Raw genomic sequence first — 11,991 nt, forward strand, 5'->3', positions numbered from 1 at the left:
GAAATTTGCTGCTAAATTGTTGATGAACAATGTAGAATGAGTGATCATTTGCTGCTTAAAACCTATTGTCCTATTGTTTGGCCCTCCCCAAGCTATTTTGACACCACTTGGCCCCCTCGTCCAAGTTTCCAGGCTCCGCCACTGCCCTTCAGTGCTCCTCCCCAACACGAATAAAACCACTGATCCAGCACCGGCGGACGTGTGAGCAGACGATGAGAAGCAAGCCGGGCTGGACGACGAACGTGCGAGCGGATGACGAACAAGCAGCGTTCAGTTTTGGGTTCGGTACTAGTACCAGCCGCTTCGATTTAGGTTCGGTTTTGGATGCTCCATTTTAATTTAGTTTAGCCACTCCAATTTTGTTCAATTTTTTACGTTTCGATAGTTAAGTTCATAGACAAGAGTAGGTTCAGCTTTGGAGCCTTGACGTATTTTTACGTTTTTGGTGATGTAAAAAATTATTTTTTAATAATGTATATTTTACTCCAACAATAGTTTGGTAATATAAAATACATCATCTATTGGAGATGGTCTTAGCTTTTTTTTAGAGGTCGAGCCTTGTTTAGCTTTTTTTAGTCTAAACACACTTTATTTAATTATCATAATCCAAATACATTGGAATACAATTAAAGTCCGAAGGTTCGAGGAGCCACAAATGACGTCCTAAAAGAAGTCCTAAAACGTGCTTAGCAAGGCTATGTGCCTTAATATTAGTCTCAGGTCCCTCGAAAATGAAAGTACGAGACATGAATTGGGCTGAAGTTGATTTGATCTCCTTAACGATGCTGCCATACACAATTGATCTTGATCTTTTTAAAGCGTTGGTTAGTTTTACTTGGGCCACGTCAACCAAAGAGAAGAAAGCTGGGGAGGCTTGAGCACCACATAAGAGCAACTCTAGCAGACCCCGCATCCGCCCCCGACCCGCAAAATAACCATCAAAATGCGGATACGGGCTGGAAAACCTGCCCGACTAGACCCTGCATCCTGCTCCGGCCCGCAAAAAAATTTGAGGGGCGAGGCAAATTCCCGACCCCAACCCGGGAAAACGCGGGTTTCCCCCTCGCGGCTGCGGTGCCCTGCATCAGAGAGAAGCAGTTGGCGGGAGGGACATTTCGGCCCCGCGCTCTTTTCCCCCTCCTTCCGCCGCCGCCCGCCCTTGCTTTCGCCCGCCGCCGGCGATTCCGGCCATATATGCGGGCGGAATCGCGCTGCGGGGCCGCCCCACACCCTCCCGCACCGAGCCGCTGCATCGCCCCTCCGGATCCGGCGAGAAGAGCCGCCCCCCGTCGTCGCCGCCGCCGGGGATCGACCACCGTCGAGCGCGCCCCCTCGTCGCCGCCCGGGATCACCCGCCATCGGTTAGTCCTTTTTTGTGATTTTTGCGAGCTGTGTAGTTGATTGACGAGCCGGTGTGCGTGTAGATGGAGTTGAGCCCGTGCGAGAAGTTCTTGCTCTCCGATTCGTCCGATTCGGGCGACTCGGATGTTGAGACCATGCTTGTGACATTTCGGCAGCAAACATTAGTCATGGCGCTTGCCGTGAAGGAGCATGAAGACGAGCACCGGAAGAGGAGGCGAGGATCGACTGTTGGGCGTCTGTGCATTCCTCAGAATCGCCATCTTGGGAACGAGATGTTGATGCAAGACTATTTCACGGAGAATCCTACATATCCTCCGCACCTCTTCCGGAGAAGGTACCGAATGCGCCGATCCCTCTTTGTGAAACTTGTTCAAGCTTGCGAGGCAAATTGCCAGTATTTTACTCAAAGAAGGAATGTCGCGGGCTTAAAGGGATTTAGTGCATATCAAAAAATCTCCGCAGCTATGCGGGTGATTGCATATGGCGTTCCGGCTGACTATGCCGATGAGTATCTTCGCATTGGTGAAGATAGCACAATTGAGTCTGTGCGTAGATTTGCGAAAGTGATCGTCCGTGTCTTTGGTCCTGAGTATCTTCAGGCACCCAATGAAGATGACACAAAGAAATTGATGGCATCTAATGAGAGGAGAGGTTGGCCTGGCATGCTAGGTAGCATTGATGTATGCATTGGAACTGGAAAAATTGCCCCAAGCCTTGGCAAGGAATGTATTGTGGCAAGTCTCGTGATGCAACAATTGTGCTAGAGGCCGTAGCATCCGAGGATTTATGGATTTGGCATTGCTTTTTGGTATGCCGGGCACTCTCAATGATATCAATGTGTTGCAACGGTCACATTTGTTTGCTAGGCTTGCTAGTGGTGATGCTCCTGCTTGCAACTACACTATCAATGGGCATTAATACACAAAGGGGTACTATCTCGCAGATGTATATACCCTCCTTGGTGCACATTTGTCAAGAGCATCAAAGAATCCAAAACAAAAAAACAATGTGAATTTGCAAGGGTGCAAGAGGCAGCTCGAAAAGACATTGAAAGAGCATTCGGTGTTTTGCAATCTAGGTTTGCCATTGTCCGTGGTCCTGCTCGTTTTTGGGATAAGAAAACTTTGAAGAACATCATGACATGTTGTGTTATTCTGCACAATATGATTTTTGAAGATGAGAGAGGAATGAACTTAGAATTCTTTTATGACAATATGGGTAGCCGTGTCAAACCAGCTAGACCGAAACCACATTAGAGCTTTTCTTCAGACATACAAGGAGATTAAAAATGCAGGCACACACTTTCAACTTCAGAAAGATCTCATTGAGCACCATTGGCAAAGGGCTGGACAATGACTAATTTTTGTATTCATTTGTATTTGTATTCATGACAAGTTTTGTATTGCATTATTTAAGTTTGCTACGGTGATTTGAATAATTATTTGTAATGCGAATGATTATTGTATTATGTTTGATTTGAATAATTAGTTTGTTTTCGATTGTTGAATTATGTTGGATTTGATATTTGCGGGCTGATGATATGCGGGATGCAGCAACACAAAGAGCAGACCCCGCAAAGCCGACCCGTAAAAAGGTATATTCCGCGAATATACTTTTTTACAAATCCGTTTGGGGGGTCTGCATCTGTGCCAGCCTGAGCCAGCCCGCAAAAACGGTTTTGCACGAACTGTAAACGCGTTTTGCGGGCCGGCGGGAGGCGGGGTCTGCTGGAGTTGCTGGCCTGAACCAAAGAGAGGCGACCGTGCGACGAGGTGGGCTGGACGGGCTCCGTTTGCCTGGTCAAGAGATGTCAGGCCGCGCGTTCGTCTTGCTCGTGCATTCCTGCCTTTGCCCTAGCTGGCCCGCCGCTCCAAGTTCCATCCATGCATCCAGCACGCCGTCACTTGTATTAGATCCCACGCGCACAACTCCTAGAAATCATCGGTCACGCCATGGCCATCGCGGAGACCTCGCCCCTCCACCGGGTAATCGACGCCCGCCGGTGGGACGCGGAGCGCCTCCTCGGCCGCCTCATAGTCGTCGTCCACGCCGCCTTCCTCGACGCCGGCTTCGCGCCCCACGCCCACGGCGTCCCGAAGCACCGGCGGGTCCCGAGGCGGGTGGGCGCCACGGCCTCGACCCTGCCTCTCGTCTACGCCGCGCCGCGCCTGCCAGACGCCGCCGTCGCGCTGAGGATGCGGACGCACGGGATGCGGATCGTGTTCTACGTGTGCGTGCCCAGGCTCGCACTGCCAGACCCAGGACCAGGAGTGCACTGGGCGTGCGTGGACGCGCTCGCCGCGGCGCCGCTAATGTCCGGCGGCCTGGACGGCACGGCGCGCGCCCTGGCGGGCGTCGGCGCCTGCGGGCTGCCCGCGCTCTGGAGGGAGCTCGCGGAGAAGCTGTGCCGGGGCGCCCTCGTCGACCTTTGCCGTGAGAACGCGTTCGTGTCGCTCCCCGGCGATGTCACGCTGGCAGTCCTGGCGAGGCTCGCCGACGTCTTGGACCTCTTGGGGGTGGCGAGCACTTGCACGGAGCTGAGGTGCCTCGTGGCCGACCACGACAGCGAGCTCTGGAAGCACAGGTACAAGGCCTTGTGCTCGCTGACATGCTGCGACGACTCGCCTGAGACGAGCTGGATGAAGGGGTGGTGCGAAGAGAAGCAGATTTTTCTAAACGAAGATGGTGTCACCTCCTTCGTAATAGACTTCTGGTAAAAGCGTGATTCGTTCTGTTAATAACTGAATTTGAAATGATATACTTAAGGCATCCTTAAGTTTTTTATTTTTATATTCCAATGAAAACTTTAGTTCTTATAAAGGATTAAATCATTTTCCTCTCAATAGCATATTGAGGAAGAATATACATTCTGGCGATTTGTATCCAAAGACTAATTTAAATTGCATCTAAAATAAAAATAGGATTATGAGTACAGAGTAAAGTTTGACGCAGCTAGAAAGCGTGAAGCGGCGGCATATGGCTATTGCGACAAACCTCGCTCTGGCCTTGTGCTTAAGTATTCATTACAATAATACATTATTATGCTAATTGCTACTATAATTTTATTTTCTTGACCGTTTTCAAGAGGACTCACAAAACTGACAATCGTCAGCTTAACCATCTGTCAAGCTCTGGGTCTCCATATTATGTATGCCTGGTATTTTTTATAAACTGTTGTTCTGCGGCATGCGATTTCTAGATCTCATTTCAAGGGGCGAGTGGATATTGTGGTGTTTAAAGTCTGATTGGTTATTTTGCTTTACAGTTGGTTTAGTGCTGAGCTGCTGAGCATTGGAAACAAGCCACAGTGCTTACTCCGGGAAATTGTATTCAAGCACATAACGGGTTGAAGATTAGGACCCCTTTGAATTTGAACAAGACCATGCTCATTCTTTTTCAGAAAATGGGTGGTTTGGTTGTTGATACATTAATCAGATAAATTAGGTCGTAAGATCGAATCAATAATTTCATTATATCCATTTCTTGTACATTCTATTTTATATGGTATTTCATACCTTCTATTTTATATGATATTTCATAAAGAATAAACCATAGGGATAGAGTCTAGAATATAAGTAATAAAGTGAATAAAAAGAGGAAGGGGGCAATCCAAATGTTGCTAATATATTACGACCATCTGATTAATATTGAAATTCATGGACATTTTTGAATTCGTGAATATTTTTTGAATTCCTAAACATTTTTAAAAAGCATGAACATTTTTTAAATTCGCGAACAGTATTTCAAATTCATAAACATTTTTTGAAATCGCAAATGTTTTTTAAATTTGAGAACATTTTTTGAATTCAAGAACCTTTAAAATTCATTTTTTATTTTGAAATCCCGAAACATTTCTTAATGAAGCAAAAAATAATAACAGGAAAGAAAAAAATAGGGGCGCCCGCCCCGCACATGGGCCGGCCCAAAGCGCACACGGGAGGAGCAGGGGGTGCCCGTGCCTGTGGAGCTCGCCACCACCACACACACAAAAAAAGAAAAATGGTTGCGCGTTGGAGGTCCAGCCATCGCCAAGTCGGTGGGTGCTACGTGCTCTAACGAGGTTGCACGTAAAGTGCTCGTCAAAATGCCTTAAAGTGAAGAGGACTATTTGAGAGGTGTGGTTGTTTGGCAGAAAATATGGGAGGTCAAAAGAGTATTTGACAAAAACTATCACATTAGGGGTTGTCGTCCCACAGAACTACCACATTCAAAAAAGTGACTGATAACTACCAAAACTTTCTAATTTTATGACTAAAAACTACCACTTCTGAAAAATGGCCAGTTTAGATGATTTAAACACGTTTATGACATGCGGGACCCACCTGTCAGGGCTGACGTGGCGGCAAAGTCAATTCTGTTTATTTTGATCGTTGAGCTGACCGTTATGACAGCTGGGGCCCACACGTCATTCTTCTTCTTCCTCTCTCTATCTCTCTTCCCCGAACTCTCTATCCCGAGCCACCATGGCCATGCCACTCTCACCAGCGTCGCCGCCGCCAAGCCTACATCGAGCCACCACGGCCATGCCTGTCACCGCCACGCCCAGACTCAGTCGTCCCCTTCCCCAACTCCTACGCTCGCCCAGGTTAGCTCTGATGCGCAGTTGGTCGACCACGGCAATATGGGCGACATCGGCGAGAATTTCATCGTGCTGCTGCTGCTGCCTGGACCTCGGTACCGTGGCTGCCGGAGCAGAGCAGCCATCGCAAGGAGCAGCGGCAAGCAACAATGGCAAAGAGCAGCAGCCGCAAGTAGCAGCATCGGAAAAAGAGCAGCAGCAGCGGTGGCAAGCAGCGGGAAGGAGCAGCAGTGGCAAGCAGTAGCGGGAAGGAGCTAGATGGGCATGGCGTCGCCCGCCGTGGTTGCGGCAACCCTCCAGCCCTACCGTGTCGCGTGCAACACCTCCAGAACGGGGCTATGCGGCACTTGGAGCTCGGCCGCTCTGCACACAGGAGCTGGCACGCCCTCGAGCTCGCCAGACCAATGCCAGCCGGCTCCAGCGACGAGCTCGTCGGCAGGGACCTGATTGCTTTTTCTAAAAAACTAAAAATGACCTGATTGCTTTTTTATAAAACTTGCAAGGATTTGATTGTTTTTTTAAAAGTTATAGGGACCTGTTTGTTTTTATTTTTTTTGAAGGGACCGACGTGTGGGCCCCACCTGTCATAACGGTCAGCTTAACGGTAAAAAAACGGAGTTGACTTTGCCGCCACGTCAGCCCTGACAGGTGGGTCTTGCATGTCATAAATGTGTTTAAATCGTCCAAACTAGCCATTTTTCAAAGTGATAGTCTTTAGTCATAAAATTAGAAATTTTTGGTAGTTATCAATCACTTTTTTAAATGTGGTAGTTCTGTGGGACGGCAACCCTTAATGTGGTAGTTTTTGTCAAATACTCAGGTCAAAACTCAAAACAGACACGCGTGGTCTGGGCAGGTCCGCAGAAGTTTGAGAGGCCAGGTCACCTTAATCCTAGAATCAGAACAACTACTCAAAAGTGTTAAGATTAAACTATAATCTGTAATTAAGGGAAATCTCCCCTTGCCCATCGAACGAGTTGCACCCGTACGGACGCCTGTGTCCGTTGCAACCGTCGCCTCTCTCCCGTCCTACTGGAACCGATGCATCTCTTCGGGATCGTCGCGTCTCTCCAGGGGATATATATACTCTCTGTAACCATTGACAAAGGATCAATCACTTTCGATTCAAAACACGTTATCAGCACGTAGAACAGCCAGCGAGAGCGAAAGGCAACAGAGAAAGGAGAAGAGAGGAAGTACTCGCCGCCGGTGAGATGACAGGCCTTGTCTCCTTCTTCCTCCGTCTGATCCGCGAGGACGGTCGCCGCTACCGCCTCATTGCCCTTCGCCGCCATGGAGTTGGTGGCCACCGCCGTTTCCGTCGCCGGATGCAAGCCATCCATCGATTCGGCCGCGGCGCCGCTGGACGTGGCGCTCCTGGCCGCCACCGCGTCGCTGGACGAGGTGCTCCTGGCCGCCACCGCGCCGCTGGACGCGCCCCCCGCGGTGCTCCCCTCGCCCCTGGACGCAACCACGATGGTGCTCCCTGCGCCCGTGGCCAGGCGCCCATGGGGTTCGACCCCTGGCTAGTGGCCAGCCCGAGCGCCCCCATGGTGCACAGGGCTGCAGCCGTGCCTGCACCGCCTCCTGGATCTCCGCCTCCACCACCTCCTCCGCCGGCCGCGTGGCTCGCGCCGTCGACGCCAACGCCCGCAGCCGAGGCCGCCGGCCCGCCCGGATACTGCCCTGTGCCGATGCGCGCCGTCGTGAACGAGAGGAGGCGCTCGCCTTCGTCTCCGCGCCGACCGGTGCCTCCGGAGTGGTCCGCCTTGGAGCCGGCATGGAGGGCGCTGACGCCACCGCCACGCCTCAGCAGGAGACGGCTGCGGGCTCGAGCAGCCGAGCCGCACAGCGCTTCGGACGTCTCTTCGGGCACGCCGTCGCCGCCATCGACTGCCGCCCCAGCCGCCGCCCCGGTTCGTGGGCTCCGGCGAGCCTCGGCCTCGCCAGCGCCGCGCCAGAGGGTGCTCGCCCGGACCCCGTCGTCATCGCGTCTTCTTCGGACGAGGAAGGCTCGTCGGTGTTGCGCCGGTGACCTCCGGCGCCGCGAGGGGCTGCGGTGGCCACTCCAGTCGCCGGCGCCATGCGAGGAAGGGGATCGAGCGGGTGGTGCGACTTCGGGTATCAGACCCTTATCCGTAACCGCCGCTTCCTCCCTCTCTTATGCGGTGGGGCTGCGGGTGGGCTGGCCAAAGGCCATGGAGGCCCAGGCCCAGGCGCCTGCTGTGTCCTCCAGCCGCCTCCTTCTGGCCTGGATTCATACGTTGTTTTCTCTCTATTTTATTAACAGTAGTACTAATGTTTGTATTTATGCAGTTTTAGACTCTGTTTAGTACTGTTTAGTACCTAGTTTGAGTGCTACTTACATTCTAGTCCTGTTCTAGATTACATCTGACTAGGACTAGTGTAATTATTAGTGTGTTTATATTATGTAATGGATTGATAATATAAATAAATTACCGGATTTCATCTGGGAAGAATGACATGTTCCATGTGTTTACCACATATCAAGTTCTCTTGAACATGTTTTAGCGATCGAGATCATCTTCTCTCGCACACCAAACTTGCAAATTTTTGAATATTTCTCCCTCACTATATTTGGAATCACAAGGTAATGAGTTGGGATCTACTGCTCATTTGCAGATTATCCCCTCTTACCGTGAGGTCTACGCTTTGTCATTCTCGACAAGCGATTACCTCCAACGTGTATTCCTTATATCTGAATTGTAGCATACACAAGGTAGTGGCGATGTAGCCTATTACTGTGAGATCTAAGTGATCTTCAAAGTGTTATGTTCACACAATTGAGGTTGAGAATTTTTCAAGTTTACACTTGAGTATCAAAATTTTTGCATTCTTATTACAGAACCATGATGGTTTTTAATTTACCACCTGTAAATTAATTATCTCTGGTTTTCCCATGTAGGCAAAGATGACTGCCAAAGAGTTTGAGGAGCTTGCCCTCAATGGCCACAATTACCCTACATGGGCTATGGACATCAAGATCAGTTTGTATCAGTAGATACCCCAATTTCATAAATAATGTATTTCCTTTATGAAATTTGGCTCACCCCCGTGGGATAGCGCGTGCAATACAACCCCCGGAGACTCCTCTCCCGGATGGGGCCACGCCGCTGACAGAACAGCAGAACTATGCTGCCTTATTCATCATAAGGCACCATGTTCATCCAGATCTCAAGTTTGAGTATTTATAGGAGGAATCTCCTAGTACTCTGTTTCTGGCCCTCAAAACGAGGTATGAACAGCAGAAGGCAGTAGTCCTGCCCGAAGCACTCCATGATTGGACTCATCTCCGTCTTCAGGATTTCAAGTCCATCGGTGAGTACAATCATGTTGTTCATAAGATATGTTCCAAACTGCGCTTTTGTGAGAAGGAACCTACTAAGGGGGAGAAGATAGAGAAAACTTTGTCTACTATGCTCCCTTCAGATAGGATCCTCGAACAACAATACCGTGCTCGTAACTACACTGTCTATTCCGAGCTTATTCACATGTTACTTCAGGCTGAAAAGCATGATGAGCTACTTGCTAAGAATGGCTCTCAGCGCCCAGTTGGGGCACAACCTTTACCTGAAGTCCATCTGAATGTTGCAAATAGACAAAAGTTTAATGGTACCCCTCGGGGTAAACAATCCAATTTCGAGCATAAGCGAAAGCGCAATGGGAACAGGAGATCTAGATACCCAGGCAAGGGAAAAGGCACTTCAAAGCCCAGGCTTGATAAATCTAAGCTTTGCAACAAGTGTGGATGCTCCACGCATTCTACTGAAAAGTGCACAATGCCCAAGCATCTGGTTATGCTGTACCAGCAATCTCAGGGACGCAAAGCACCTCAAGGGAAAAGGTTTGAAGCCAACTTCAACCTTCATCCGGATAGCGCAAAAGGAGCTGGTGGTTCGCACGATGTTCCTCCTGGACCGAGCAACGCCGTGGTTCCTTATCTGCCTGAGGCTACTGCTGAAATGGAGAACACGTTGATTGAGTACACCGCAAACAACGTGTTTGGCGACTTCGACTAGTCCCTCAATCTCCTAGTGATCTACTTAATTATGTCCATTTGTGATGATTGTAATAAGAACATAAGTTTGTTGTTGTCTTTATATTGTATTGTATCAACACATTTGATATAATAAAGATTGTATTCTATATATTACTATGAGGTTTTCTTATTGAAAATTCTTTGTTTTATATAGTTTTCTACGGGGACAATCCAATGGAAGAGGAATTATGCCTTGTGGACAGTGGTGCCACAAACTCCATACTGAGGGAGATGAAATATTTCCAAACTCTGAAAAAGACGAATGGAGATATTCTAACTATCGCTGGACGTGATACTGTGATTGTTGGTACTGGACGTGCCATATTCACCCTCCCAAGTGGTACATATGTGACAATTGAGGATGCTTTACTATATCCCGATTCTGCACGTACCCTGATCAGTTATCGAGATATCCGTAAAAATGGTTTTCATATTGAAACCCATGAAGACAACAAAGAGGAGTATCTACTCTTTACTAAAGATGACGGATATGGCAAAAAGGTACATGAGAAAATTCCTTCTCTATCGTCTGGTTTGTACTATACGTACATCAAACCCGTGGAACATGTTGCATACGAAGTAATTTTTCAGAATGTTAACGCATTCCAAACCTGGCATGATCGCCTAGGCCATCCTGGAATAGGGATGATGAGAAAAATTACTAGCAATTCCATTGGTCATAATTTGCTTGAGTCGAAATTTCCTCAATCTTCTGATTTTGTGTGCACATCTTGTGCCACGGGAAAGCTAATTTTGAGGCCCTCACACCTCAAAATACAAGCTGAACCACTTCAGTTCCTTGAACGTATTCAAGGAGACATTTGTGGTCCCATTCAGCCATTATCTGGACCTTTCCGGTCTTTCATGGTTCTGATTGACGCATCTACACGATGGTCACATGTGTGTCTTCTATCCACACGAAACCATGCATTTGCCAAGATAATGAGGCGAGTCATTAAGTTGCAAGCCCATTATCCTGAAAGTCGGATTAAATCAATTCGAATGGACAATGCTGCAGAATTCTCCTCACGTGCTTTCAACGATTATTGCATGGCTTTGGGGATTGAAGTTCAGCACTCTGTTCCATATGTCCATACACAAAATGGTTTGGCTGAAGCGTTGATTAAGAGGATCAAACTCATTGCAAGACCTTTGTTGACGAATTGCAACTTGCCAACCTCTTGTTGGGGTCACGGTGTTTTACACGCTGCTGACTTGATACAATTGAGGCCAACTGCATATCACAGTTCTTCCCCTCTGGAATTGGTACGTGGAAATCCTCCAAGCATTTCCCATTTGCGTAAGTTCGGATGTGCTGCATACATCCCGATCTCACCACCACAGCGGACATCTATGGGCCCACACAGGAAGTTGGGGATCTATGTGGGGTACAAATCGCCGTCGATTATTAAGTACCTGGAACCCCTGACTGGGGATCTGTTCACAGCTCGTCACGCTGATTGCATAGTTAATGAGGAACATTTTCCGGCATTAGGGGGAGATTTCAAGTACCAGAAAGAATGCCCAGAAATTGATTGGAATGCTCATTCCATTTCATCCTCTGATCCACGTACCCAAGAGACCGAACTTCAAGTTCAGAAGATCATTAATTTGCAACATCTTGCAAATAATCTACCAGATTCATTTACTGATTTGAAAGGTGTTACAAAATCCTTAAACCCGGCCAGAAACGCGCCAGAAAGAGTGGAGGTACCAATAAAAACCACTCAACTCCCTATTCCTAAAAAGAGGGGGAGTAGTACAGCCTCTGACCCGGAGCATGCTTCTAGCAAGCAGCAAAGGAAATCGAGGAGAAAAACCTCGGAGTCAGTAAATGCAGGTCAACTCAACGTTGACAAACACCTGATGGGTAGTATACACCCAGTGGAAGGGCAACCTCCACAACCCAGTTCCAGTATGCACAAACTGACTGGGACATCGGAACACCCAGACTCGATCGTATTGGGAAATCACGAAGAGTCACTAGGGG

General features: G+C 48.6%; 2 protein-coding genes across 2 annotated transcripts; one reads left to right on the forward strand and one right to left on the reverse strand.

Annotated features, from left to right (window-relative positions):
- The first annotated feature begins 3,209 nt into the window (after positions 1-3,209).
- LOC123170012 (uncharacterized) lies at positions 3,210-4,824 on the forward strand. Its single transcript, XM_044587864.1, has 2 exons — positions 3,210-4,075; positions 4,628-4,824. The coding sequence occupies exons 1-2, from the start codon at positions 3,315-3,317 to the stop codon at positions 4,710-4,712; spliced, it is 846 nt and encodes a 281-aa protein (XP_044443799.1). The 5' UTR covers positions 3,210-3,314; the 3' UTR covers positions 4,713-4,824.
- Positions 4,825-6,822: 1,998 nt separating this feature from the next.
- Positions 6,823-8,026, reverse strand: LOC123170858 (glycine-rich cell wall structural protein 1-like). Its single transcript, XM_044588588.1, has 4 exons — positions 7,878-8,026; positions 7,420-7,764; positions 7,029-7,387; positions 6,823-6,833 (listed from the first exon to the last, which is right to left on the reverse strand). The coding sequence occupies exons 1-4, from the start codon at positions 8,024-8,026 to the stop codon at positions 6,823-6,825; spliced, it is 864 nt and encodes a 287-aa protein (XP_044444523.1).
- Between the last annotated feature and the right edge of the window lie 3,965 nt (positions 8,027-11,991).

The sequence above is a fragment of the Triticum aestivum genome, chromosome 7D (assembly GCF_018294505.1).
Source record: "Triticum aestivum cultivar Chinese Spring chromosome 7D, IWGSC CS RefSeq v2.1, whole genome shotgun sequence".
Taxonomy (NCBI): Eukaryota; Viridiplantae; Streptophyta; class Magnoliopsida; order Poales; family Poaceae; genus Triticum; species Triticum aestivum.